The sequence below is a fragment of the Colius striatus genome, chromosome 25 (genome assembly GCF_028858725.1).
Source record: "Colius striatus isolate bColStr4 chromosome 25, bColStr4.1.hap1, whole genome shotgun sequence".
NCBI classification, from domain to species: Eukaryota; Metazoa; Chordata; class Aves; order Coliiformes; family Coliidae; genus Colius; species Colius striatus.
The window spans coordinates 2,982,995-3,005,852 of NC_084783.1; the positions used below are offsets into that span (position 1 = coordinate 2,982,995).

General features: G+C 55.7%; 2 protein-coding genes across 5 annotated transcripts; one reads left to right on the top strand and one right to left on the bottom strand.

The window, feature by feature from the left end:
- Nucleotides 1-3,683: 3,683 nt before the first annotated feature.
- THOP1 (thimet oligopeptidase 1) lies at nt 3,684-11,917 on the bottom strand. The gene is made up of 13 exons (XM_062015086.1): nt 11,558-11,917; nt 10,850-11,053; nt 8,794-8,942; nt 8,244-8,351; nt 7,458-7,560; nt 7,179-7,339; nt 6,875-7,010; nt 6,414-6,780; nt 5,760-5,961; nt 5,476-5,662; nt 5,157-5,285; nt 4,442-4,578; nt 3,684-4,359 (listed from the first exon to the last, which is right to left on the bottom strand). The coding sequence occupies exons 1-13, from the start codon at nt 11,901-11,903 to the stop codon at nt 4,201-4,203; spliced, it is 2,388 nt and encodes a 795-aa protein (XP_061871070.1). The 5' UTR covers nt 11,904-11,917; the 3' UTR covers nt 3,684-4,200.
- Nucleotides 11,918-12,017: 100 nt separating this feature from the next.
- SGTA (small glutamine rich tetratricopeptide repeat co-chaperone alpha) lies at nt 12,018-22,568 on the top strand. 4 transcript variants are annotated; one of them, XM_062015125.1, is made up of 12 exons: nt 12,018-12,090; nt 13,332-13,471; nt 14,685-14,788; nt 14,998-15,082; nt 15,670-15,769; nt 16,815-16,919; nt 17,095-17,233; nt 18,044-18,106; nt 18,922-18,959; nt 19,561-19,650; nt 20,310-20,433; nt 21,370-22,568. In XM_062015125.1, exons 2-11 carry the CDS (start codon nt 13,372-13,374, stop codon nt 20,422-20,424), a joined length of 939 nt encoding a protein of 312 aa, XP_061871109.1. In that variant the 5' UTR covers nt 12,018-12,090; nt 13,332-13,371; the 3' UTR covers nt 20,425-20,433; nt 21,370-22,568. The 4 variants fall into 4 exon arrangements, with proteins under 4 accessions (XP_061871109.1, XP_061871108.1, XP_061871110.1 ...); XM_062015124.1 differs by having other exon boundaries at nt 12,050-12,109; XM_062015126.1 differs by lacking the exon at nt 21,370-22,568 and adding an exon at nt 21,183-21,340 and having other exon boundaries at nt 12,050-12,109.
- The last annotated feature ends 290 nt before the right edge of the window (nt 22,569-22,858 follow it).

The following is a 22,858-nucleotide window of genomic DNA, read 5'->3' on the forward strand; positions in this document are numbered from 1 at the left end:
AGGTAAATACCCCATAGCCCCCTCCCCTGCATCCCCAGCCAGCAGCCCCTCCCCACTGCGTGTCACACACGGGGTCCCCGAGGTGTCCTGCTCTGACGGGACACCCACCACGTCCCACCCTCGGGAAACTGAGGCAGCGGGGGGACACTGGGACCGAGCTCAAGCAAGGTGCCAGGGGCCAAAGCATGTGGCAGGTGCCTGAGTACCCGAGACCCTCGTCTGCCACGGCCCCTCGCCCCTCGGCTTGCCCCGGGGTGCTCACTCCTGCGGGACCCTCCCGGCAGGGCACCTTCGGGCGCTGCTACCAGCTGATGGAGGTGACCAGCGGCAGAGTCTACGCGGGAAAGGTCATCCCCCGAGCCCGGCTGGCTGCGGGGGGCATCGGGGACAGGGTGAGTCTGGAGGGGAAGACTCCAGGGACCGGGGTGATGCCCACGGGTACCCTACAGCCCTTCCCTTGCAGCTTCTCCTTCCTCCCCGGGTCACCGGCTGGGTTCCCGTCCCCTTCTCCCCGAGGGTTTGTCATGGTCGGGGGGTCTCCAGCTGCGGTTCCCCGGGGGGGCTGCCCGGGTTAACACCGATGCAGGTGCAGCGGGAGCAGGAGCTGCACGGCCGCCTGCGCCACCGCCACATCGTCCGTCTCTACGGGCACTTCACCGACCGCAGCCACTTGTACCTGCTGCTGGAGCACTGCAGCCGGGGGGTGAGCGAGCACCGGCGCCCCGGGACACGCCAGCGCCGAGCCGGGGCTTTGCCGGAGCTCAGCCGGTGTCTCGTTCCCTCCGCAGTCCCTCGCGCACATCCTGCGCGCCCGCGGGAGGCTGAGGGAGCCGGAGGTGCGGTACTACCTGCGGCAGATCATCGCGGGGCTGCGCTACCTGCACGGACACGGCATCGTCCACCGCGACCTCAAGCTGAGTGCGTGGGGTGCTGGAGGGGGAGCTGGGAGGGGGGGAGCTGAGGGGGAGCCGCACCGGCCCTGCTCGGGCTCATCTCCCACCGCAGGCAACTTCTTGGTGACCGAGAAGATGCTGGTGAAGATCGGGGACCTGGGGCTGGCGCAGAGAGAGGCACCGGCCGCTCGGCGCTGGGGGTGAGAGGGGCTGCGGTGCTGCCGGGGGGATGCTGCTGCCGGGGGGGGTGCTGATGCCAGGAGGGTGCTACTGCGAGGAGGTGATGCCAGGGGGGTGCTGCAGGGTCGGGGCTCATCCTGCTCGGCTCCTCAGGGCTCTCTGCGGGACACCCGGCTACCTGGCCCCGGAGGTGCTGGACCGTAAGGGACACGGGGTGCCCTCGGACGTGTGGGCCCTGGGCTGTGCCATGTAAGCAGGGAGCTGGAAGGTGGGCAGAGGGCAAGGGGGGGTGCTCCCAGCCCCACTGAGCAGCCAGGCATCCCCCCAGGTACACGGTGCTGACTGGCAGCCCCCCGTTCGAGGCGGCCGAGCGGCAGGAGCTGTACCGGCGCATCCGCGCAGCGCGGTACCCGCCAGCCCCACACCTCTCGCCCCACGCCCAGGCCCTCGTTGCCCACCTGCTGACCCCCGAGCCCACAGCACGGCCCAGCCTGCAGGATGTGCTGGACCACAGCTTCTTCACCCAGGTGAGTGGCCAAGGGGGGAGCCCAGACCCCAGGGAGCCCTCGGAGGGACGGGGGTCACAGCCTGCGGCTCCGCAGGGCTTCACGCCGGCCTCGCTGCCACCCCGCGCCTGTCGCTCTGTGCCCGTCTTCGTGGGACAGGACCTGCTGTGGCAGTGGCTGAGGGAGGTGGCTGTGGCACTGCAGAGGAGGTGGCTGTGCCAGGAGCATCAGGGCTCACCCCTCCTTGCAACCCCAGGGAGGGGGCAGCAGCCATCTCCCTGCAGCTCCAAGGAGCAGCTTCCTCAGCAGGGCCCGAGCCAAGCAAAGAGCTGCTTGGGAAAAGCTTTATTGGTGCTAGGAACTGCCTAAAATCCAGCCCCTGACACAAGCAGGGGGGGGATGTGACTAGGATGAAAGGCACACACCAGTTTGCCCTTACAAAAGGTTAACAGGATGGAAAAAACTCGCAGAAGAAAACCCCCCAAACCTACAAGGGGCCTCTCTTCCCTGCCAGCCTGGGTGGGATGGGGAGGGGAGGCTGCAGGGGAAGATGCAGCTTCAGTGAGCCTGGTGTTGCTTCAGGGGATCCCACTGCACAGGGACAGGCAGCAGGTTCCCCTCCCCTGCCTGGCTGCAGCCTTCAGCAGCACCTCATCCCACAAACCACCAGCAGGAAGAGGGAACAGTTATCCCTGGGCTGGAAGGAGGGAGGAAAGTGGTTCCCCTGGTCAGCTTCAGCTGTCTCCCTTGAGAGGGCTGAGAGCAAATGCTGTAAGCTCAAGTAAAACATGACAATGAAAACACTCAGAGTGTTAACTCAGGGCAGTGCCCAAAACACAGGGTGGGGACAAAGCCACGAGGCTCAAATGTGGCCCCAGAGAGCACTGAGGGGCTGTTTGTGTGTCAGAGCAAGAGGGGACGGGGCAGGGAGGGTGTCACGGGGGGAGCTGGGGCTGAGAGGTGACAGCAACCACTTTGTCTGCACCTGGGGGGGGGGGGTTCTTCCAACAAAGGATGCCAGAGCCTGTGGTGAGGAGGAGAAGCAAAGGGAAGAGGCTGGATGGGGAGGGAGGGTGGTGGGAGAACCTGGGGAGGGGCAGCAGCCCCCACACACCACTGGGGCCAGGCTGGGTGGGGGGTGAGCACAGGGACTCGGGCTCTCACCAGCACCCTGTGTGCTCAAGCCACAGGAGAGCTTTAGAGGGGGATCCCACAGCTCTCCAAGAGTGTCAGGGCCAGAACCCAAGCCTGGGGTGAGGTGAGACTCCAGCAAATGGAATATGGCCTCAGGACCTCCCTCAGGCCAGCCAGAGCTCACAGCTCCCTGCACAGCCCAAGGAAGCTGCCTCTCCTGCTCCTGCCCCTCACACTCCCTGCCAAACCCCTGCCCAGGCCCTGTGTGACTCTTTCAGTGAGCAAAAGTCCAACCTGGCCTTTGGCCTGGGGCTCAGTGCTCCCCTCAGCAGCTCTGACCCACAGCCCAGCAGAGCTGCCTGCCTGCAGGGCCCCACAGAGGGTGGCACACTGTGCCACACCACGCCATGCTGGCACCACTTTCAGGGTTCCTGGGGACAGTGGAACAGCTTGGGGGGTGGTGAGTGGCTGCTCCCAAGGCTGGGCAAAGGGCTGGCTGCCAGACCCAGCTGGGCACTGTGCCCAGAGCCCGGCTGCTCAAGGCCTGGCCCAAAGCCCACTTGGTATTTTTATCCCAGTGTTGTTTGAAGCTGTGCTACTACGTGTCACTGAGATCTGACAGGAGCGTGACATCCCCTTCTTGGGCTTGGGTTGGGGTGTTTGTTTTCTTCCACAATCCTCCCCTGTCCCACCCTGGCTTAGAGGTGACAGCAATAGCAACACCCTCTAGCACCACGACCTCAGCTCAGGAGGCATCGACCACCCCACAGTGGGAACCCAGCAGCTGGATGCAGCCTGGAGGAAGGTCTGAGCTCCCAAGGACACTCTATGTGGGGGCCAAACCCCACTCCCCAACCCCTCCTCCTCTGGGAAGAGCCATATCCATCATCTTTCCACTCCTCCCAAGCCTGCTGCCCCAGCACAGACATGAGAGGGGCTCAGGGCAGGATGTTCCAGTAAATGCAAAGGGTTTTAGGCTCTAGGATCTTTCCCATCTTTATTCCCAGTCTCCAGCTGCCCAAAGACCAGAGCAGGACTCCCAAAGCTTGTTTCAGAGCAGTTAATTCTGCCCTGGGGCACCAAACAAGCCAAGCCCAAGGGAAAGTGTTTCTTAAAAAGAAGGGATTTTTCAAACAATGGTTCAAGTTGTGAGTCCCCTCACCCTCCCTCCCTGCTGCAACTGAGGCTGACACTCACCCTCCTGCAGAAAACAGGTTCAAAGTTCAGCCAATTTGTGTGGGTTAGCACCAGCCCCCTCGAGGGGTGACACAGGGGATTCCACTCCCTCTGCAGAGCTGTCGCTGCAGAGCCCCAGAGAGGGGCTGCACACGGCTCCTGAAGCCCAGGGCATGAGCTCAGAGGAGGATTTCAGAGCAACAGCTCCAGGCAGGGGCTGGCCCAGGATGTGTTTTGGGGACAGAAGGACCTGGGAGGACTATTGTGTAGACACAGGAGCTGGCTTGGCTCAGATGGGCCGGAGCTGTTGCTCAGCAGGCTGAAGGCAGGGAGTTGCTCTCCACCTTCAGTCCTTTGCTGGCCAGGAAGGCATCCTGCTTGGGTTCACGGCCCAGGAACTTCTTCAACATGTCAGAAGCATCCAGGGAACCCCCAGGGTGCAGGATGCAGTTCCTGTAATCCATGCCCACCTGCAAGGGGAGAAGGGGCACACGTGGCACAGCCGCCCCCCCTTTGGCACCACCAAGGGCTGGGCCAGGCTGTGCTCCCTACCTTACAGTTCATGATCCCCTCCTGCTTGAAGCGTGTGTGGAACATATCCATGGAGTACACTTCACTCCAGAGGTAGCCATAGTACTGGGCATCATAGCCCCCAGCTAAGTGGCCAAATGTAGCAGGCATGTTGGTACCTGTGGGGCAAAGGAAGGGAAAGGGGAGTTAAGGGGAAAGGCTGTTGCAGACTCACTGCAGGCACAGGGGCAGCTTGGTGACAAGCCCAGGGGAAGCAGGGAAGAACCTTCCAGTTATTTTTCTCTGGTGTTGCCAAGGGCAATTGCATGAGGTTGGGCCACAGTAACCCCAGACACTGCTCCAGGCTGGGGCAGAGGGGCTGGGAAGCTGCTGGAGGGAAAGGGCCTGGGGGGGTTGGTGCCAGCAGCTGAACAGGAGCCAGCAGCATGCCCAGGGGTGCCAGGCTGCCCAGGGAGCTGGGGGAGTCCCCAGCCCTGGAGGGATCCCAAAGCCCTGGAGCTGAGGTGCTGAGGGCCAGGGGTTAGTGGTGGGCTGGGCAGGGTGAGGGGAGGGCTGGGACTGCAGCAGCTTCAGGGCCTTTGCCAACCTAAACTAAACAGCCCTGCTTTTCCTAGAGCCAGCAGGAACTGTCCCCATTGAGCCATCTCCAAGCCTCAGCCTTGAAGAAAACCTGCTGAGCCAAGCTCACAGGCCAGACCCAACAAGAGCAGGACCCCTCCTCCAAGCTGCAGGGTACCTGGGGTGGCAGGAACACCCAGCACCTCCTCACACAGCCGGGCAAACACCTCCACGGGGTCAGCCTTCGTCTGGGTGTGCAGCGCCTGGTCCACCTTGGCCAGGACGATCTGACGCAGGTTGAAGAGCCCTGTTGCCAAAGGAAGAGGCAAACTCAGTGGCAGGCAGATGGAGTTCCTTCCCCCAGTCCCTTCAGTCACCAAGCAGAGGGAGCTAAAGCCTTTCCTCCACCCAGCCATGTAACCAGGAGTCCCCTTCCCCTCCCCACACACAGGGTGAGGCTCTGCCCTCTTCTCCCTCTTCCCTCTGCAGGTGCCCACCTGTGTTTGCCTGTCTGGATTTAATGAGCTTCTCCAGCAGCTCATCAGGGATGGGGCTTCCAGTTTTGTAGTGCTTGGACATCCGCAGCAGTGGCTCCTTCTCCCACACCCAGTTCTCCAGCATCTGTGACGGGGCCTCGACAAAGTCCCGCTCCACGTGTGTCCCACTGAACATGGCAAACTCCGCCTGGGAGACACAGCCAGCTCAGAGCAGGGCAGCACTCAACCCCCCAAAGGAGCACCAGAGGGGAGAGGTAACACAGCAACCTTCTGCCAGCCCTTACCTGAGAGCACAGCTGGTGCATGACGTGCCCAAATTCGTGGAAGTAGGTCTCCACCTCGTCGTGCTGCAGCAGGGAAGGAGCGTCCGGCGTGGGCTTGGTGAAGTTGGCCACCATGGCAGCCACTGAGATCTGGCGGCTGGAGTCTGGCAGGAGGCAGCCTGGCTGCAGGCCAAAGCAGGCTGCATGCCCATACTTCCCTTCCCTAAGGCAGGAAGAGGAGGGTTTGTGAGGTGGATCTTCACAAACCACTGTGGTGCTGCTCAGAGCTGAAGGCTCTGGTGGCCCCGTGCTCCTGGGACAGCCCTGCCCATTGCTAGGGGGAACAGGCACGGGCTGGAGCACAAGAAGCTCCATCTAAACACAAGGAGAAAGTCCTTTGGTGCTGAGGTGAGGGAGCCCTGGCCCAGGCTGCCCAGGGAGGGTGTGGAGGCTCCTTCTCAGGAGGTTCCCAACCCCACCTGGACACGTTCCTGTGCCCCCTGAGCCAGGGGAACCTGCTGGAGCAGGGGCTGGATGAGCTCTGCAGGGCCCTGCACACCCAGCACCACTCTATGATTCACTCTCTGTGCACATTCATAAGCAGAAAGGCCTCTTGCCCAGGCAGGTGCCAGGCTCTACTCCCCCTGCCCCAGCCTCCACATCCCTTCACCTCACCGTGGGTACAGGTCCAGGTAGAATTTGCCGATGGTCTCCCCGGACGACGTGTCCTTCACCGTGTAGAGCTGGACATCCTCGTGCCAGACCTGAGCTTTCTCTTCCAGGTGGAAAGTGAGCCCCAGCAGCTCCTGGTAAATGGCCAGCAGGCCTGTGGTGACCACCTGCATGGGGAAGTACTCCTTCAGCAGATTCTGGTCCACGCTGTACTTGGTCTCCTCCACCTGGTTCATGTAATAGCGCATGTCCCAGGCGTTGATGCGGTTGTCGAACTCCAGGCCACGCTTCTCACACTCTTTCTTTTTCAAGTCCAGGATCACAGCTCTTTCCTTCTCCCCAAGAGGTTTCAGTTTCTGGGCCAGCTCATCTAGGAACAACCAAGGCAGGTAGGGCCAGTGCCCAGGGCTGGGCAGCACCCCCAGCCCAGCACATGCCCCCCCTGTCCCAGCCAGGCGCCTTACCCAGGAAGGTGGCCACTGTCTGGCTACTTTTAGCCATGTTCATCTCCAGCACAAAGTCTGCATGTGTGTTGAAGCCCAGCAGACTTGCTTTCTGAGCCCTCAAGTCCACCAGCTCCTTGAGGATCAAGCAATTCTCCTGCAAGGTAAGAGTCAGAGAAAAAGGTGAAGTGGGGCACAGGAGTGAGAAAGGAAGCACGAGCCCCAGCGTGGGGAACAGCCCAAAACTCCAGTGAGAGCCCTTCAGTGCCTGAGCCTGAGCTGTTATCTTGTCCAGTCCTGCTGGCAGGAAGCAAGGTCCACCTACCTCTTTGCACCTGGAGTTGAACATCTCCTCCACCTTCCTCCTCGTCTCAGGCACGTAGCACTTCTTCAGAAGAGGGAAATAGTGAGGGTATTTCAAGGTGACTTTCAGCTTACCATCCTCTGTCTTCTCCAGGGAGTTTAGGAAGTCCTCAGGGAGCCCCCCTGAGAAAAGAGCAGATGGGACTGATGGGAGAGCCCAGGCCTCTCCAGAAATACCAGCTCTGGGATTGAGCCCAGGAACAGGGCTACACCAGCAGGGAAAAGCCAGAGAGCTCCATACCTAGCTCTTCCTTTGAGAAGGGCAAGTAGGTGGTGTCCTCGTTGAGGTTCTTGTTGAAGTCTATGCAAAGGACACTCAGTTTTTTCTTAATAGCTTTGATTTTCTTTAAAATACAGATGAATAGAGAAAAAATCAGTCCAGAGGGGAAGTCAAACAGCCCCATTCAGCACCTCCAGCCTGCCTGCTGAGCTGCCCAGCAGCCCACTCTTGGCTTTTACTCAAACACGACGCTGCAGAATTAATTGCACGCGGGTGCTGAGCTCTCAGCCTGGAACAGGCTCCCTTTGATCACACCTGGGAGGAGAGCAGCCACCTCAGCAAGATCCCAGCCATCTCCTGCCAGCTCAGGGGCTGCAGATGTTGAAGCAACAACCTCCTCGACCCTTATTTCATTTCACCTTCTATTTTTAACCCAGCTCCTTCCCTGAGCCATTGGCACGTGGTTAAGACAGGGGGACCTTGAGGGGCTCAGCCCCTCCAGCCTGCTCACCCCAACCCCAGTGTGGGGCTTCCCCAACTTCCCCCTAGCATCTGGGGACCAGCTGCTCCTTCCACTCCTGAATTTCAGCTTCTCAGGAGTCCCTCAATTCCCACTGTCAACCCCACTTTGTAAACGTTCTCTCCTTCAAAGGAAAGGAGAAAGAAGGGGATGGAGATGTGGCCCAGAGCACCCAAAGTGACAGGGATCAGAGGCTGAGCCTCAGTCCTCTGCTCTAACATCACCCTGTCCTAATAGCCCTGCAAGGCTTCCCCTGTGTGTGCTTCCTTTAAGTGCTGAGATCTCACCTCCTGTGTTTCCTCAGGGAGATGGAGCCCATTTCTCTTCCCCAGTTTGATCAGCCTCTCCAGGTATCTCTTTGCTTCGGGCTTGAGCGAAGCGCTCTCGGCTTTCTCCTGTAAAACAAAACCCACAGGCACAGGGATCAGGTGTTGCAGGAACTTGGTATCTGGGAGGAGCTGGGGCTTATTGTAACACCAGTGACCCAGAAGTAGATGCAAACAACCCAAAAGAAGGCTTTGGCTTGATGCAGTAGTTCCTATTGGATTGCTTTAAGCACTTCACCTTTGTGCTGCAGTGCAGCGCTTCCTAGGGCATTACTCAGACCCCTTCTTGTGTGAGGCAGGATGGGTCTACACTGTTTCACCAAGGGGCTGAGCCCTTAAACCCCAACTCCCCAGTTCCCACTAACAGCTGGACCATTCTGTCACAGTCACACAGCGATTCAGATCCAGATCTCATTCACTTCTAAGCTATGAGACAAGGGAAGAGGGTTTGTTGTCATTGCAGTGCCCTGCTCAGCGGTATCACTGCCACAGCATCCTCCCAGGCACACACCTGGAGCCAGACAATCCTCTGGTACACATCCTGCCTCATGCTCATCTCCACATCAAACTCTGAGAGCTTCTTGTCAGCCTCAGTGCTCGCTGCACGGATGTCCTTGCAAGGAGAGACATGCTGGGGGAAGTCCAGCATGTTCCGACGGACTGCAAAGAAAGAAGAGGGATTACAGAGGAGATGGCTTCATGTCCCAGAACTGCTGGTGAGTGGGAGTGCACACAGAGAGCCTGTGTTAACTAGGAGCTGGTTTGACAGCCCCAGAGCCTGACCTGTCTGCCTACACAAAGGAAGAGCAAGGCAAGCTGCTGCCATCAGACAAACCCAGTGCTGTCCTCGCTGCGCACCACTCGTTCACCCCTTCCTTGCTGCTGAGCACATCTGTCCTGATTTCCCACTGCAATGCATCCTCTCACACAACTCCCTCAAATGTCAAGCCTGTGAGATCTCAATGCCCTTCACAGAATGGTGAGGGTGGGAAGGGCCCTGCAGAGCTGCTCCAGCCCAAGCCCCTGCTAAAGCAGGTTCCCATCACTCAAGGGGCACAGGAACGTGTCCAGGTGGGGTTGGAAACCTCCTGAGAAGGAGCCTCCACACCCTCCCTGGGCAGCCTGGGCCAGGGCTCCCTCCCCTCAGCACCAAAGGACTTGCTCCTCCTGTGCCAGGGGCACTGCCTGTGTGCCAGCCTCTGCCTGTTACCCCTTGTCCTGCCACTGGCCACCACACACCAAACACTGGCCCCAGCCTCCTGACACCCACCCTTTAGGGATTGATCAGCACTGATGAAATCCCCCTGAGCTCAGGCTTCTCTTCTCCAGTTGAACAGCCCCAGGGCCTGCAGCCTTTCCTCCTCACACACCCTGATCATCTTGCTGTCCCTGCACTGGCCTCTCTCCAGCAGTTCCCTGTCTCTCTGCAGCTGGGCAGCCCAGAACTGGACACAGGACTCCAGATGAGGCCTCCTCAGGGCAGAGCAGAGGGGGAGCAGAACCTCCTTCAACCTGCTGCCCACACTCTCCCTCATGTTCCCCAGGATGCCATTGGCTTCTTGGCCCCAGCAAAAGCTGATGTCAATAGTTTCAATAAGCACAGGCTGCTATGCTGGCACACACACAGGCAGCACCACTGCAGGACTCCTTTCATGAGAGGACCAGGCTAAAAGCATCACACCTTTACTGCAGGTACTCCTCAAGAGCCACCACATCCCAGGCATGCTCTGTTCTGACCTACCTCCACTTTAGAAGTGAAAACAGGCAGAACATTCCCTGCCCCCATCTCTGCAAAACCTCACAACTCCAGAGGGAAGGTGCTGCCTTCCAGGCACGAGAACTCTCCACCCAGCAGAAAGTGAGCAGGCAGCTACTCCCTGCTGCCCAGGGAAAGTGCTGACAGTTTTGCTGAAGTTAACATTACCCCTGCTTAGTAAGTGCTTTTCCTCTTATTTCAGGGAAAAGCAAGAAATCAGAGAGAAGAGGCATTCAGACTGGCTTCTGCTTCCTACAGGTGTGACACCCCATGAGGTTAGGATGGCTAACAGATGCCAGGAGGCAGGAGAAGGGCTGCCTGACTTTGGCACTCTGCTGCTGTAAATAATCAACCAGAGATATATCATTTGTCAGCACAACACAGTCATGAAATATGCAATCCTTGAAATGACAGGAGTATTTGAACAAGGCACACAGAGATTGATCTGCTGTCTTGGATGGTACAAAAAACAGAGCTGAAGGTTTCTTAGATCATCTGAATCATCTCTGCTGATGTGAAATTCTTCCCACTAATACACCTTGACATGTCAAAACAGGAGACAACCTTGGAAACCTGAGCAACTCCTGCTGCCAAAGTCCAGTCTTTCTTTGTGACAAATTTGCTCTACCCTTTGTAGTTACACCTAGCTGTATAAACATTAACTGGCACAAACCCAACATCCAGCTGAGGGAGCCAAGGGAAGGAAAAAGGAGACGACAGTACAGAGAGGGGGAAAAAAGTCACCCAAAGAAAATCTTCCTCATGAGATGTTGATTTCTAGAAAGCCACTGCTCCCTCTGGGTGTACCTACCTGTGTACTCCACTTCCACATCTGCCAGTGCCTTGAGAGTGTTTTCATAGGACACCTCACCCTGCTCCTGGGAGCCCACCCGGTCGTACACAAGCTTGGTTCTCTCGGTGAGCTCTGCAGCCATGGTTTCTATCTGCTCCGCAGTCAGGTCCCATCTCAGCTGATTTGCCAGGAGCCTGGGGGACTGGCTATCCACAACATTACCTGGGGAACCGCGGGAGGAAACGGCCTGTGAGAGCATAGCCTTGCAAGGGCTGGAGACAAAACTCATCTGCACAGCTAAAGCTCGATAAAAGCACTTAAAGGAGAGGCCCAGCAAACAAACCCCGGCCATGAGCAATCCGGCTCCCGAGGAACCCGAGCGCTGCTGGCAATCGGCTACCGGATTCTTTTCCGGGCACTGTTTACCCTTCTCAGCCACGACGAGTCCTTCACAGAAACCCGACTCCCGCCGTGCCGCCGGCAGTGCCTCTGCCCACGGCGGGGGAAGAGGGGCTGGATGTCTGTCCCCGGCCCGCGGCGGGAGCTGCGGCGCTGCGAGGTGACAGAGGGGACACGAGGAGCCCGTGTGGCCTCCTCGGGGGACGCGGCCCCGGCTCCCTGCTGCGGGGCCCATCCCTCCGTCCTCGCCGCGCCGGCTCCTCAGGTGTCCCCACGCCACCCCAGCCCCCGCTGCCGCCCCTGGCGCCCCCCGCCGTCGGCCGGTACCTGTTGGGGGGGCCATGCCGGCGGCGCGGCCGGGACCGGGAGGCGCCGCTCTGCCAACGACACCGGGAGGAGCCCGCGCCGGCCCCGCGCACCGACCATGCGCCCCAGCCACAGAGGCGGGCGGACAGAGCGGCCGCGCCGCGGCATTCTGGGAGCGGGGAGGACTGGGCCGCTCTCCCCTTCCCTTGGCCCCGTCCGGCCCGGGGAGGGGCTGAGGCTCATCCACACGCCAACATGGAGCCTCATCCCAGCCTCGGCAGCTGCGGGGCACCGCCATGGGCCCGGTGCGGGTGGGAGCGGGGGGTGGGAGCGGAGCGCGGCCCGGAGTTGCCCGAGCCGTTCCCATAGCGACGGCTCCTCTCTATGGTAACAGCGGGGGCGTGGCCACAGCTCTTGGCCCCGCCCCGGTGCTCGGCGCATGCGCAGAGGCGTCCCGGCGGCCGCGGGAGGGGCGGGGCGGGGGGGCGGCCCCGGCGGCGGCGCGCAGGCGCGGGGGGCGGCGCATGCGCAGTGCGGAGCCCGCCCCGGCTGAGGCGAGTGTCGGGGCGCCCGGTGAGCGGGGGAGGGACGGGACGGGACACACGGGCGGACACACGCCGCCGCTTCCCGCTTCCCGCTGGCCGCCTCCGGTCCTGGAGGGGCCGGCAGCCTGTGGGCTGGGGCCCGCGGCGGGGCCTGGCGCTCCCCTGGCTTGGGGTCCCGTTGGGGCCGGGCCTGGGCCGTGGCGAGGCGCGGGCTGGGCTGGGCAGGTTCCCCTGTCTGAGGGAGGCCTCTGCCACCGCCTCGCTCCTCACAGAGCGGTGTGTCGGGGGGCCGGGGCTCCACCTCCTCAGGCCTGCTTCCCTCCCGGGGGCAGCGGTGGGAGCTGCGGGCCAGGCCCCGGGGGTCTGAGGGAGGAGAGGTGCTTCCCTCCTCTCTGCCCGCCCCCGGGGCCCTGGGAGGGTCTGTGGGCTCGCTGGTCTCCCTTGCCTGTGGGGCTGGGAGCCCAAGGCCCCTGCCTCAGAGCCTGTCTGCAGCAGGCAGCTCTGTGTCTCTCAGAAGGCTGGGGCCAGCTCGGCTCTGTTGGGCTCTCTTCTGCAGAATTTGCCTTTAAGCAATTTAATTTCTCTGATTAAATTACCCTGAATGGTTTTCTGGGCTAGAAACCCAATTAAGCATTGCAGAGAGGCAGAGCAATGCCATGCAAGGAGCTGTGTCTGTCATGCTTGCAGGACCTGCATCAGGAGCTGTAGGAAGCCCCAGCCTTGGCCTGTGTTTATGAAGGTTGCTTTGTGTTGGGTCTCCCACTCTACCATCAGCACCCTGGCAGAGCAGGCTGGCAAGTTGCACAGAGGACTGGCAGCCTTGAACTCCAGCTCTGCTAACAGTGACAGCTTACTTCAGCATTTGATTTTGTTTTGGAAGCAAACAATGCTCTGGAAGCAGGAGTCTGAGGAGTCCTCGTGACAAGCTCCTCGGGGCTTAGTTGGTTTAGTCTTGGTCACTCAGATTTTGGTAGCCTGAATACCAAAAACACCTTGGATGTATTTCCCTGGCAGGAGTCTTGTGAAGCAGGACTGTGTTGTGTGGCTCATGCTGGAGAAGGTGAAGTGAGACCTGTAGAATTCATGACAGGGAGTTGCAGTTACTGCTGAGAGTTTAATGTAGCCTCTGGAGCCTTTGGCCAGTGCTGAACCTTATCCTCCCCTTATCCTCCACATCCATACTAGGGGAGAGCAGCACAAAAGCTCTTTGAATTCTTGTCCATCAAGTCATATAACTTGTCTCTCTACAGACTTTAAAGTTACCAGAAGTTGAACCAAGTTGCTCCCAGAATGGCTGACCAGAAGCGCCTTGCCTACTCCATTATCCAGTTTCTCCATGACCAGCTACAGAATGGGGGCCTGTCTCCAGATGCTCAGGAGAGTCTGGAAGGTTGGTGCTTACCTGTTTGTGCCCTTAGGTCTGTCAGCTCAACACCTGGGGAAATTTGGGCACCTGTTACTCTCTTTGGCCTCTTGGCTGAGCTGTTCCTAACATCAAACCTTGCTCCAGGTTTGCAATGAACTTGTTGGGGAGGTGTCTAGTGCAGCATCCCCATGCTGATTGCTTTGTTATCTGATTTCTTGTTAGCTCTGTCACAAGCAGATTAGCTTGAGGAGGGGATATACCTGGAATCAAAAGCCTCTCTGACCCCAGGCTTGAGGCTTAACAAGTTTTATCTTCAATAAAATGAAGTCAGGAGGCTGGAAGTGTAAGATGAGAACTTTAGTCCTTGCATGGAAGTGGATTGTGCTTGCAGAGTGCTTTTCTCCCCTTCTGGTATCAAAATGCTTTTCAGCAACGTGCCCTGGCAGTATTTATACAGCCTTTCTGCAGAGGGCTTCGCTGGAAACAAGAGCACCTTGATCTTAAAAGATCTGCTTAAGGAGCTTATGCTTTAGTCTTTGGCTTGGAGGTTTGTGCCACTGAAAGAGAGCACAGGCACATTGGCAGAGTGGTGGGTACATTCCTGGGTGAGGCAGGAATGGAGGGAAGAGCAGGAGGAAGGTGTTGGGTGGAAGGAAGGGGTTGTTCCTGCTGCTTTTGGACTGTAAGATATGGTTTGAGAGCTCTTTAAAGGTGAGCTCTGTGTTTCTGGGGTTCCCCTCTGTGCTGGGAACACAGCCTGGTGCCTGATGAGAAGGTGATTGATTGGTGTCTGTGCACCTCTGAGTGACCACAGCACTTACCAAAGCAGCCACCCTCTGGCAAGTAAAACATGCAGCTCTGTCCCTGCTCTGTGCCACCTGCATCTGTGGAAAGGCAAGTAGAGGCCCAGTTTGGTTACCTTTATCCCCAGCACCTGCTCTGGAGTCACCTCAAGGAGTGGGAGCTGTTAATGACACACTCAGTCCAGCAGCTTGATCTCCAGAGATGAGGTTTGCCCAGCTCTCAAGCTTTTGGCAAAATCGGAGGATATGGCCCAAATATCAAGTCTGGTGTGCAGAATTTGGTGGTTTAGGTGTAGAATTGTGTGGCTCAAGGTGTTGTGGTTGCTTTTTTTCCCCTGGTATGCTGAACAGTAAAAAAATCCAGGTGCTGTGGGAGAGGGATTAAGTGTTTAGATGGGATGGGGAAAGCTAATTGCCTGACTCTTCTTGTCCAGTGGCCATCCAGTGCCTGGAGACAGCATTTGGGGTCTCAATGGAAGACCAAGGCCTAGCTGTGTCCCAGACTCTTCCTGAAATCTTTGAAGCTGCTGTAGGGAAGGTGAGTGAGTGCCCTAAAATATGTGCTGTTTCCATTTAAGCTGCCAAAGCAATGAGCTCTGCTTGATTTCCGTGGCAGTGCTGCCCCCTCCAAGGTGTGTGGGAGGGAAATGTTTTGGGCTTGAGGAGCCAAAGCTTGGGAAGGAGAGGGGGAGGTGTAGTACATCTCAGCAGGAGTCCTTATCTCAGACTTCTCCCTTTCCTTGTAAGGAGCCTGAACACATCAGAACCAATTCAGAGCCCATCACCCCCTCTGAAGATGACATAGCTGAAGCAGAGAGACTCAAGACTGAAGGTAACCTCCTCTGGAGCTGGTGTCTAATGATGTTTAGCTGAGAGGAGAGAGGGAGGCTTAATTCAGTCAGCACCTGGGGAATGCTTGGAATGGGGGAGGGGGGAAAGCAAATGGGATCAACCCTTCCATTTCTGCTTGTTTCTCTGCTTGTGCTCCAGGAGCTTGGCATAATTTAGCTGCCACAGAGCCTGGATAAGCAGCTGGCTCAGCTTTTTCTTTTGCCTCCTGAGAAGCCTGTACTGTGCAGAACAGGACATCTCCTCTGTGTTGCCTTTTCTCTGCCATGCAAAAGAGCATGAAGAGTGCTGAAGTACAACAGAGAGTTTTCTCTGAGCCAACAGTGCTCCTCAGGATGGGGTGGGGAAGGCCTTGGGTGTGCCTGAGGGAGCAGGACTGGGCAACCTGGGATTGCCAGGGAGCAGATCCCCTACCTCAGGGCTGAAAGTGCCTCCCACTTGCCAGCACTTTGAGCAGCATAAGCTGCTAGTGGTTGGCTTCTGTTTCCTTAAGTAGAACATGGATCCAAGCCTGTTGCTTTTGTTTAGCTCCAGTTTTGTTGTTAACGAGCCTTTCCACCATCTTTTTAGGAAATGAACAAATGAAGGCAGAGAACTTTGAAGCTGCTGTGTCTTTTTATGGAAAAGCCATTGAATTAAACCCATCCAATGCTGTATATTTCTGCAACAGGTACTGATTGTCTCTGCCTCCACCCTTGTACACCTGTGGTTTTGTTCTTAGTGCTTAGATCTAAGGCTCTGGAATGGCCAAAGTAACTTTCTATGATGCTTTATGCTGCTTGTTCTCCAGCTTGCTCTTTGGGGTTTCTTTCAGCTCATGGTGACACAGTTCCCAGTGCCTCCTGCCAGCTCTGTGCCCTGGTATCTCTACATAGGATGTGGGTGTGGAAACAAGCTCTATTAGGCATTTGAGGGGAGATAAGGATGCCAAGAAATACTTGCTGCTTTCATGAAATAGTGTCTGCTTCCATGCAGTTAACTGTTAAGTGAGATAGAGAGCTCAGGTGTGAGAGGCTGTGTTGCTAATGAAAACAAAGGAGTGAAATGAGATAAGCTGAAGGCTCCTTATGGAGTTGTTATGAGTACAAAATTGGCTGTGCAAGTCAGTTTCCAAGCAAAAGCAGTTAAAAGTGGAACAAAGCACACTTTGAAGCAGAATTTGCTTGGGTTTTTCTGCTTATGCTGAGTACAAATGTCCAAGTGGCTCATGAGTAACGTGACTGCACGTGTGCTCATGCCCCAGGAGACACCTCACCCTGTCAAGGAACTCAGCTGGTGCTTTTAGCTGAGCTAAAGCTGCCTGAAGGTCAGTCCCATGAGGTTTGGAGCAGGTGCCCCCTGGTAAGACTTGTGAGATTGAGGCTTGTGTGAGCAAATGATGGCTTCAAAACCAACTTTCCCTCTCAGGTGGTGTGTGTGGAAATGATGAAACCCAGGCACAAGGGAGGCTGAGAGCCATTGTCTGAGCTAGCAAGTGTGATACCTGTGTGCCTTTCCTCTTGGACAGTCTGTGAGGGGAAATGAGAGCCCAAATGAGAGCTGAGTGCTTAGGTAGCAGCCTGCTCACCTAGATATGGCTTGGATTTATGTCAAGGTCCTGCTTGACTTTGCCATGTGCAACAGGAGACTACAGAGGAGGGACCAGGGGTGACCTTGCTTAGCATATCTGAGCTGATAAGTCTTTTCTAAAGCACATCTTTCTCCATTCCCTCCAGAGCTGCTGCATACAGTAAACTAGGAAATTATGCTGGAGCAGTGAGAGACTGTGAAAGAGCTATAGGCATTGACCCAAACTACAGCAAAGCTTATGGCAGAATGGGGTAAGTAAGAGCAGACCTTTTGGGGCTCAGTTTCTCATCTCAGAATGCCTTGTGCAGTGATGCTCTCAGGGGTGTCCTGCCCTGGAATGCCAAGTAAAAATCCCTAGTGCTTCACCACTGCAGGGAGTGGAGGAAGGAAGACTTGCCTAACCTTGTTTTGTTTGCACTTTGCTAGCTTGGCCCTCTCCAGTTTAAACAAACACACAGAAGCTGTTGTTTATTACAAAAAAGCCCTGGAGCTGGATCCAGACAACGACACTTACAAATCAAACCTTAAAATAGCTGAACAGAAGATGAAGGAGACTCCCAGCCCAGTAAGTTCTGGAACTACTCTTTGTTACACATGGGTGAGGTGAGAAAGGAGGCTCTTTCACTCTTTAAGTGCTGTTTGGCAGAGCCCTGATGACCTGAGCTGTGTTTAGAAGGCAAATCCTTTGTGCAGTAGGAGAGGGAGATAGTTGATGAGTCTTTTCCCCTGGAATCCAGAGAGGGGAACAGCACTGCTTGAGCACAGTCACCAGAGGTGGAAAATGAGCCTGATCAGAAGGGAGTGTTTAGAAACAGCAAGCTTTGCCTTAAGCACCTTTTTAAATTAAAGCCACTCCTCCTAAAATCCAGGTTTTGGGTTTTTTTTCCCTAGTGACCTGTGAGCAATACCAAAAGGGCATTTTAGGTGGCTCTGTTTCTTACAAACACTATGTTCTTAAGGCAAGAAGTGGGCTGTTTCCTAAGCAGAAGGCTGATGACTGCACTGCTGCTGTGCTCTGTGCTGGAACATCTGAAGTTTGTCATCTTCAAGGGGATTTTAGCTTTCTAAACACTTCTCCAGTGCAGAGATGACCAAGTGGATGTGTTTAAGTTTGTAATTGCAATGGGTTACAGCTGGATGCTGTAAGTCATGTCATGCAGACATCTGCCCTCTGACTCCCTCAGTGAGCCTCGTCCTCGGAGGCTGCCCATGGCTCCAGCTTTACAGGGAGGGTATGGACAGAGCCTCTTCTCTTTGTCATGGTTTAAGGGCCAGATTCTGCTAACAGTGGGAGGAAAGTTTTAATATTGATTGTCATGTGCATCAGGAATTGAGAAGCTGTCATCATCTGCCTGTGCTTTCTTTCTCCTTGCAGACTGGAGGTCCAGGAGGGTTCGATTTAGCTGGCTTGCTGAACAACCCTGGCTTCATGAGTATGGTAAATGTGGATCCCAGCCAGGCTGTGTGCTCCCTGTGTCAGCCTGGTTGGGGTGAAGCAGATCAGTACCTGGCTTGGGGACATCCCACGTGTCTCTTTAACAGATCTGTTCTCATTTCATTTCATGGCTTCAGTGTTGCTGTGGGGAGACTCTGCTTGCATTTCACTCAAGTCAAATCAAGAGCCAATGACTTACTCACAGGCTTCTCCTTGTAGTATGCTGGATATGGAAAGGGTGCCTGTACCAAGCCAGGCTGGGGGTGACCTGCTGGAGAGCAGCTCCAGGAGAGGGACCTGGCAGTGCTGGTTGATAACAAACAAAACATGAGCAGCAACGTGCCCTCGTGGGCATGCTGCAGGGCATTGAGAAGAGTATGGGCAGCAGGTCAAGAGGTGTTCTGCTCTGCCCTGGGGAGGCCTCATATGGAGTCCTGTGGCCAGTTCTGGGCTCCTCAGCTCCAGAGAGACAGGGAAGTGCTGGAGAGAGGCCAGTGCAGGGACAGCAAGATGCTGAGGGGATGGAACATGTGTGTGAGGAGGAAAGGCTGAGAGACCTGGGGCTGTTCAACTGGAGAAGAGAAGCCTGAGCTCAGGGGGATCTCATCAGTGCTGATCAATCCCTAAATTCTGAGGTTCTGTGCTGTCTTACCTGCCTTCTCTTGTGTGTTGTACTCTGCTTCCCTTAGGGTTTTTTTTGTCCCATTCCTCTGTTTCCAAGCATTTCTGCCTTCACTTTGTAGTTGAATGGCACATCTGCATATCTGCCCAATCACTTCTGTCTAAATAGGGTCTCTTTTTCTCCCCCCTTTAAATAGGCATCTAACCTCATGAACAACCCACAAGTACAACAGCTGTAAGTTTGATTCCATCTTCTATTTGCTCTTTGATTTGCTTATTTGAGGCTCTTATGTGTGTTTAACATTTGCACTGTGTCTGGATGGAAATGAGAGGGTGCTTGGACCACCGTTACTGAGGGCAACCTTTAAACCAGGCCATTGCTTGAACTCAGGTGTACTTTTAGTACACTGCACTGTGCTGAAGAGGAATCTTAGTGCCAACATTTGCAGAAGGGGAGGCAGGATGGATTGTGACACTGGATCAGGGTTTGGGAAGTGTGGGGTCAGTTTGGTTTTGCTGCACTGTATTTACGTGACCTGGAGACGGGATTTCACAGCTCTCAGTTAAAATGAGAACATCCCCTTCTTTGCTACAGGCTCACATCCCAAAGTCTGTGAGATTCTTAGATGCTATACAAAGTCATAAAATGAACAAGGCACATGCCTGTCCTCAGCATCCTGCCAGAGCACAGGCAGGCAGTGAGTTGGAGACCTTCTGGAGCTCATCCTTTTAATTACAGTTTTCCCATTGTGCTGATGTTCCCTTTCTAGTGTAAAACCAAAGAATTTCTCTTGTGGCTTCTTTCCTGCTTTGAGCAATGGCTCTTATTTCCACAGCATGTCTGGGATGATTTCTGGTGGCCACAACACCATGGGAACAGCAGGCACCAGCCCCTCCACAAATGATCTCGCCAGCCTCATACAAGCGTGAGTAGAGAGCTCTGGGTGCCTTGGCCCCTGATGGAGGTTTGGGGGGCGGTTCTGAATAGAACTGGAAGCTTAATTTAACAGTTTGAGGAAGGCTTCAGTGTAGGATACAGTACTACTGCTTTTGGGGTGGAGAAGTAGGGAACTGGGACATCTGATGAGAAAAGGCTGTGAGCCCTGGGGCTCTTCAGCCTGGAGAAGGCTGAGAGGGGACCTTATAAATGCTGATCAGTCCCTAAAGGGTGGGTGTCAGGAGGATGGGGCCAGTCTTTGTTGTGTAGTGCCAGTGGCAGGACAAGGGGTAACAGGCACAGGCTGGCACACAGGCAGTGCCCCTGGCACAGGAGGAGCAAGTCCTTTGGTGATGAGCTGAGGGAGCCCTGGCCCAGGCTGCCCAGGGAGGGTGTGGAGGCTCCTTCTCAGGAGGTTTCCAACCCCAGCTGGACACGTTCCTGTGCCCCTGAGCCAGGGGAAGCTGCTTGAGCAGGGGCTGGGGCTGGAGCAGCTCTGCAGGGCCCTTCCAGCCCCCACTGTTCTGTGGTTCTGTGAACTACTTGTTAGAGTGGAGCTTTGCCAGTTGGCTGTGATGAATTCTCTAGCACCAATTTATGTTGGGGTGTGTGTAAGCACAAACAGGACAGTTGTTTGTTCTCTCTCAGGGGCCAGCAGTTTGCTCAGCAGATGCAGCAGCAGAATCCTGAACTAATAGAGCAGCTCCGAAGCCAGATCAGGAGTCGAACTCCAAGTGCCAGTAATGAAGATCAGCAGGAATGAGCACTCCAGGTGAGGCTGGAGCCAGGAGTGCTGCTGTACTGCAGCCAGTGGAGTGGGGATGGATATGGTGTAATTCAGCTGTTTATCATTCTAATGCTCTGGTTTGGATATGAGCCAGCAGCGTGCCAAGGGCAGCCTGGCTGGGATCAGCAGTGGTGTGGCAGCAGGAGCAGGGCAGGGATTGTCCCGTGTGCTGGGCCCTGGGGAGGCTGCAGCTCCAGGGCTGGGATCAGTGCTGAGCCCCTCACTCACTGCCACAGGGACACTGAGGGGCTGCAGCGTGGCCAGAGCCGGGCACAGAGCTGGGGAAGGGGCTGGAGCACAAGGGGCTGGGGAGGGGCTGAGGGAATGGGGGTGTTGAGCCTGGAGAAGAGGAGGCTGAGAGGAGACAGCAGCACTCTCTGACACTCACTGAAAAGAGGCTGCAGGGAGCTGGGGGTCAGGCTCTGCTCCTGAGTGACAGGACAAGAGGAAATGGGCTCAAGTTGCCCCAGGGGAGGTTGAGGTTGGAGCTGAGGCAGAACTGTTTCCCTGAGAGGGGTGTCAGCCCCTGTGCCAGGCTGCCCAGGGAGCTGGGGGAGTGCCCAGCCCTGGAGGGATCCCAAAGCCCTGGAGCTGAGGTGCTGAGGACCAGGGGTTAGTGGTGGGCTGGGCAGGGTGAGGGGAGGGCTGGGACTGCAGCAGCTTCAAGGGCTTTGCCAACTGAAATGACTGTGTGACTCTGTGACTTGGCAACGTGGCCTCTCCCCTCTATGCAGGCTGGGCTCTCTGCATCAAGGCTGTGCCTCACAGGCACAGCTCAGCCCTGAGGAGCAGTGAATAAGAGCTTCCCTCACCCGTGGCTGACAGTCAAGTTTCATTACCTGGTGTTCACAGTGGTTAAAGAGACACTTTATTTTCTTTAAGGGTTGAATTTGCAATCATTTTATCTCCCTGTCTCTGCAGCACAGTCCCTGGGAACTATGTTCTTTGCTTTAAAAACTGGAAGCCATGTGCGTGTTGCCATTTCTTGAGTTGGAAGTGTCCAAGAAGGGGGGAAAAAAAACCCAACCAATAATGGAAGAAAACAAAAATCCTTTCCAATGACCTGCATGTTAAAGACAGATTCAAGCTTTCTTCCCCTGGTCTTCATCCCTGCTCCTCCCCTTCAGCCTTTCCATTAATCTTTTGAGGTTATTTTTTCTTCTGGAAGATTCAGCAAGTTGAACACAAACCAGCACCAACGATCTTTCTTAAAGCAAACCTCAGACAGTTCCCTCCACTGTTACATTTCTATGTGATTTTACTACCTGGGGATGTTTTTTTAACCCATTTTTTGAGGAACACTGTACTCTTCACTACAGGATGTCTTCACTTTCCTGCCCGTGTGCCACTTCAAAGAAGTGCTCAAGTCCCACTTAATCCCCTTTCCTGATGGTCACCAGATGGTAGTTTGAACACTCTGGAGGTGGTTGGGGATCCTCCTGCCCTCCAGGAAGAAGGGGCTTTTATCAGTTAGGTTGCCTGCCTTTCTCATCCAGGTCTGTAGCCACATGGCCAGCGTTGTTAGTAGCCAGGAGTTTGGTGCTCACCTCTGCAAGGTAAATGTGTTGTGTGGGGGGTGGGGAGGGAGGGGTTGGGGCTGGCTGGGAAAACAACTCCTCTGGTGAGTGTTTCCTGGTGCAGTTCTTTGTGGGGGGGGGTTCTGTCACAGCTGTGACAAAAATCTTGTCTAGTATTTAGTCATCACAGCTCTGTGGTTGGGATGATCCAGTCTGTGAATTCATCAGGTGGTCAGTAAGGAATTGATGATGGGGGGGGTTAAAAGGGTTTCATTTCTTCTGCTTTTTGTTTTCATCTTTTATGCATGTAAGTAATCAACTGGGTTGACTGTGCTAATGGTAGGAGTAGAGGGATGCCAGAGTTTAGAGAGCAAGAAGGAATCAAAATGCTGCTTGGATGGTCAGAAAATCAAGTGGCTGCTGGTTGGAGATGGGGGATTGGTGAGGAGCAGTTGGTGTGAGACGGAAAAAGGCCCTCTCAGGAGAGCTGGGGCTGTGAGTGGACAGGGATCTCTGCTGAACAGCAAAACAATGATCTGTAAATGCTCCATAAAGTAATATGTGGTTAATGTAACTTGTGAAGAATAAAATATTTGGACACTTTCTTTGTTATCCCTCTTGCCCAGGTGACTGAAGCCAGGTCCAGGGGCATGTTGGGGGCTGTGATGCCCGTTCCCAGTGCTGCTGACCCACAGAGGCTTGTTGCAGGGTCAAGGCTCTGCTTTCTTGGGCTCCTGAGAGGTTTATCCTCTTCTTCCAGCTGTGGTTTTCTTTCCTTCTGTGTATTTCAGCAGCACAGACACAGGGAATCATCCTTCCCACTTCTGCTCCCTTTGAGTTCTCTCCAGTTGATATTTTTTGCAACCAAAACAACTTTCAGGCTGCAAGATGGC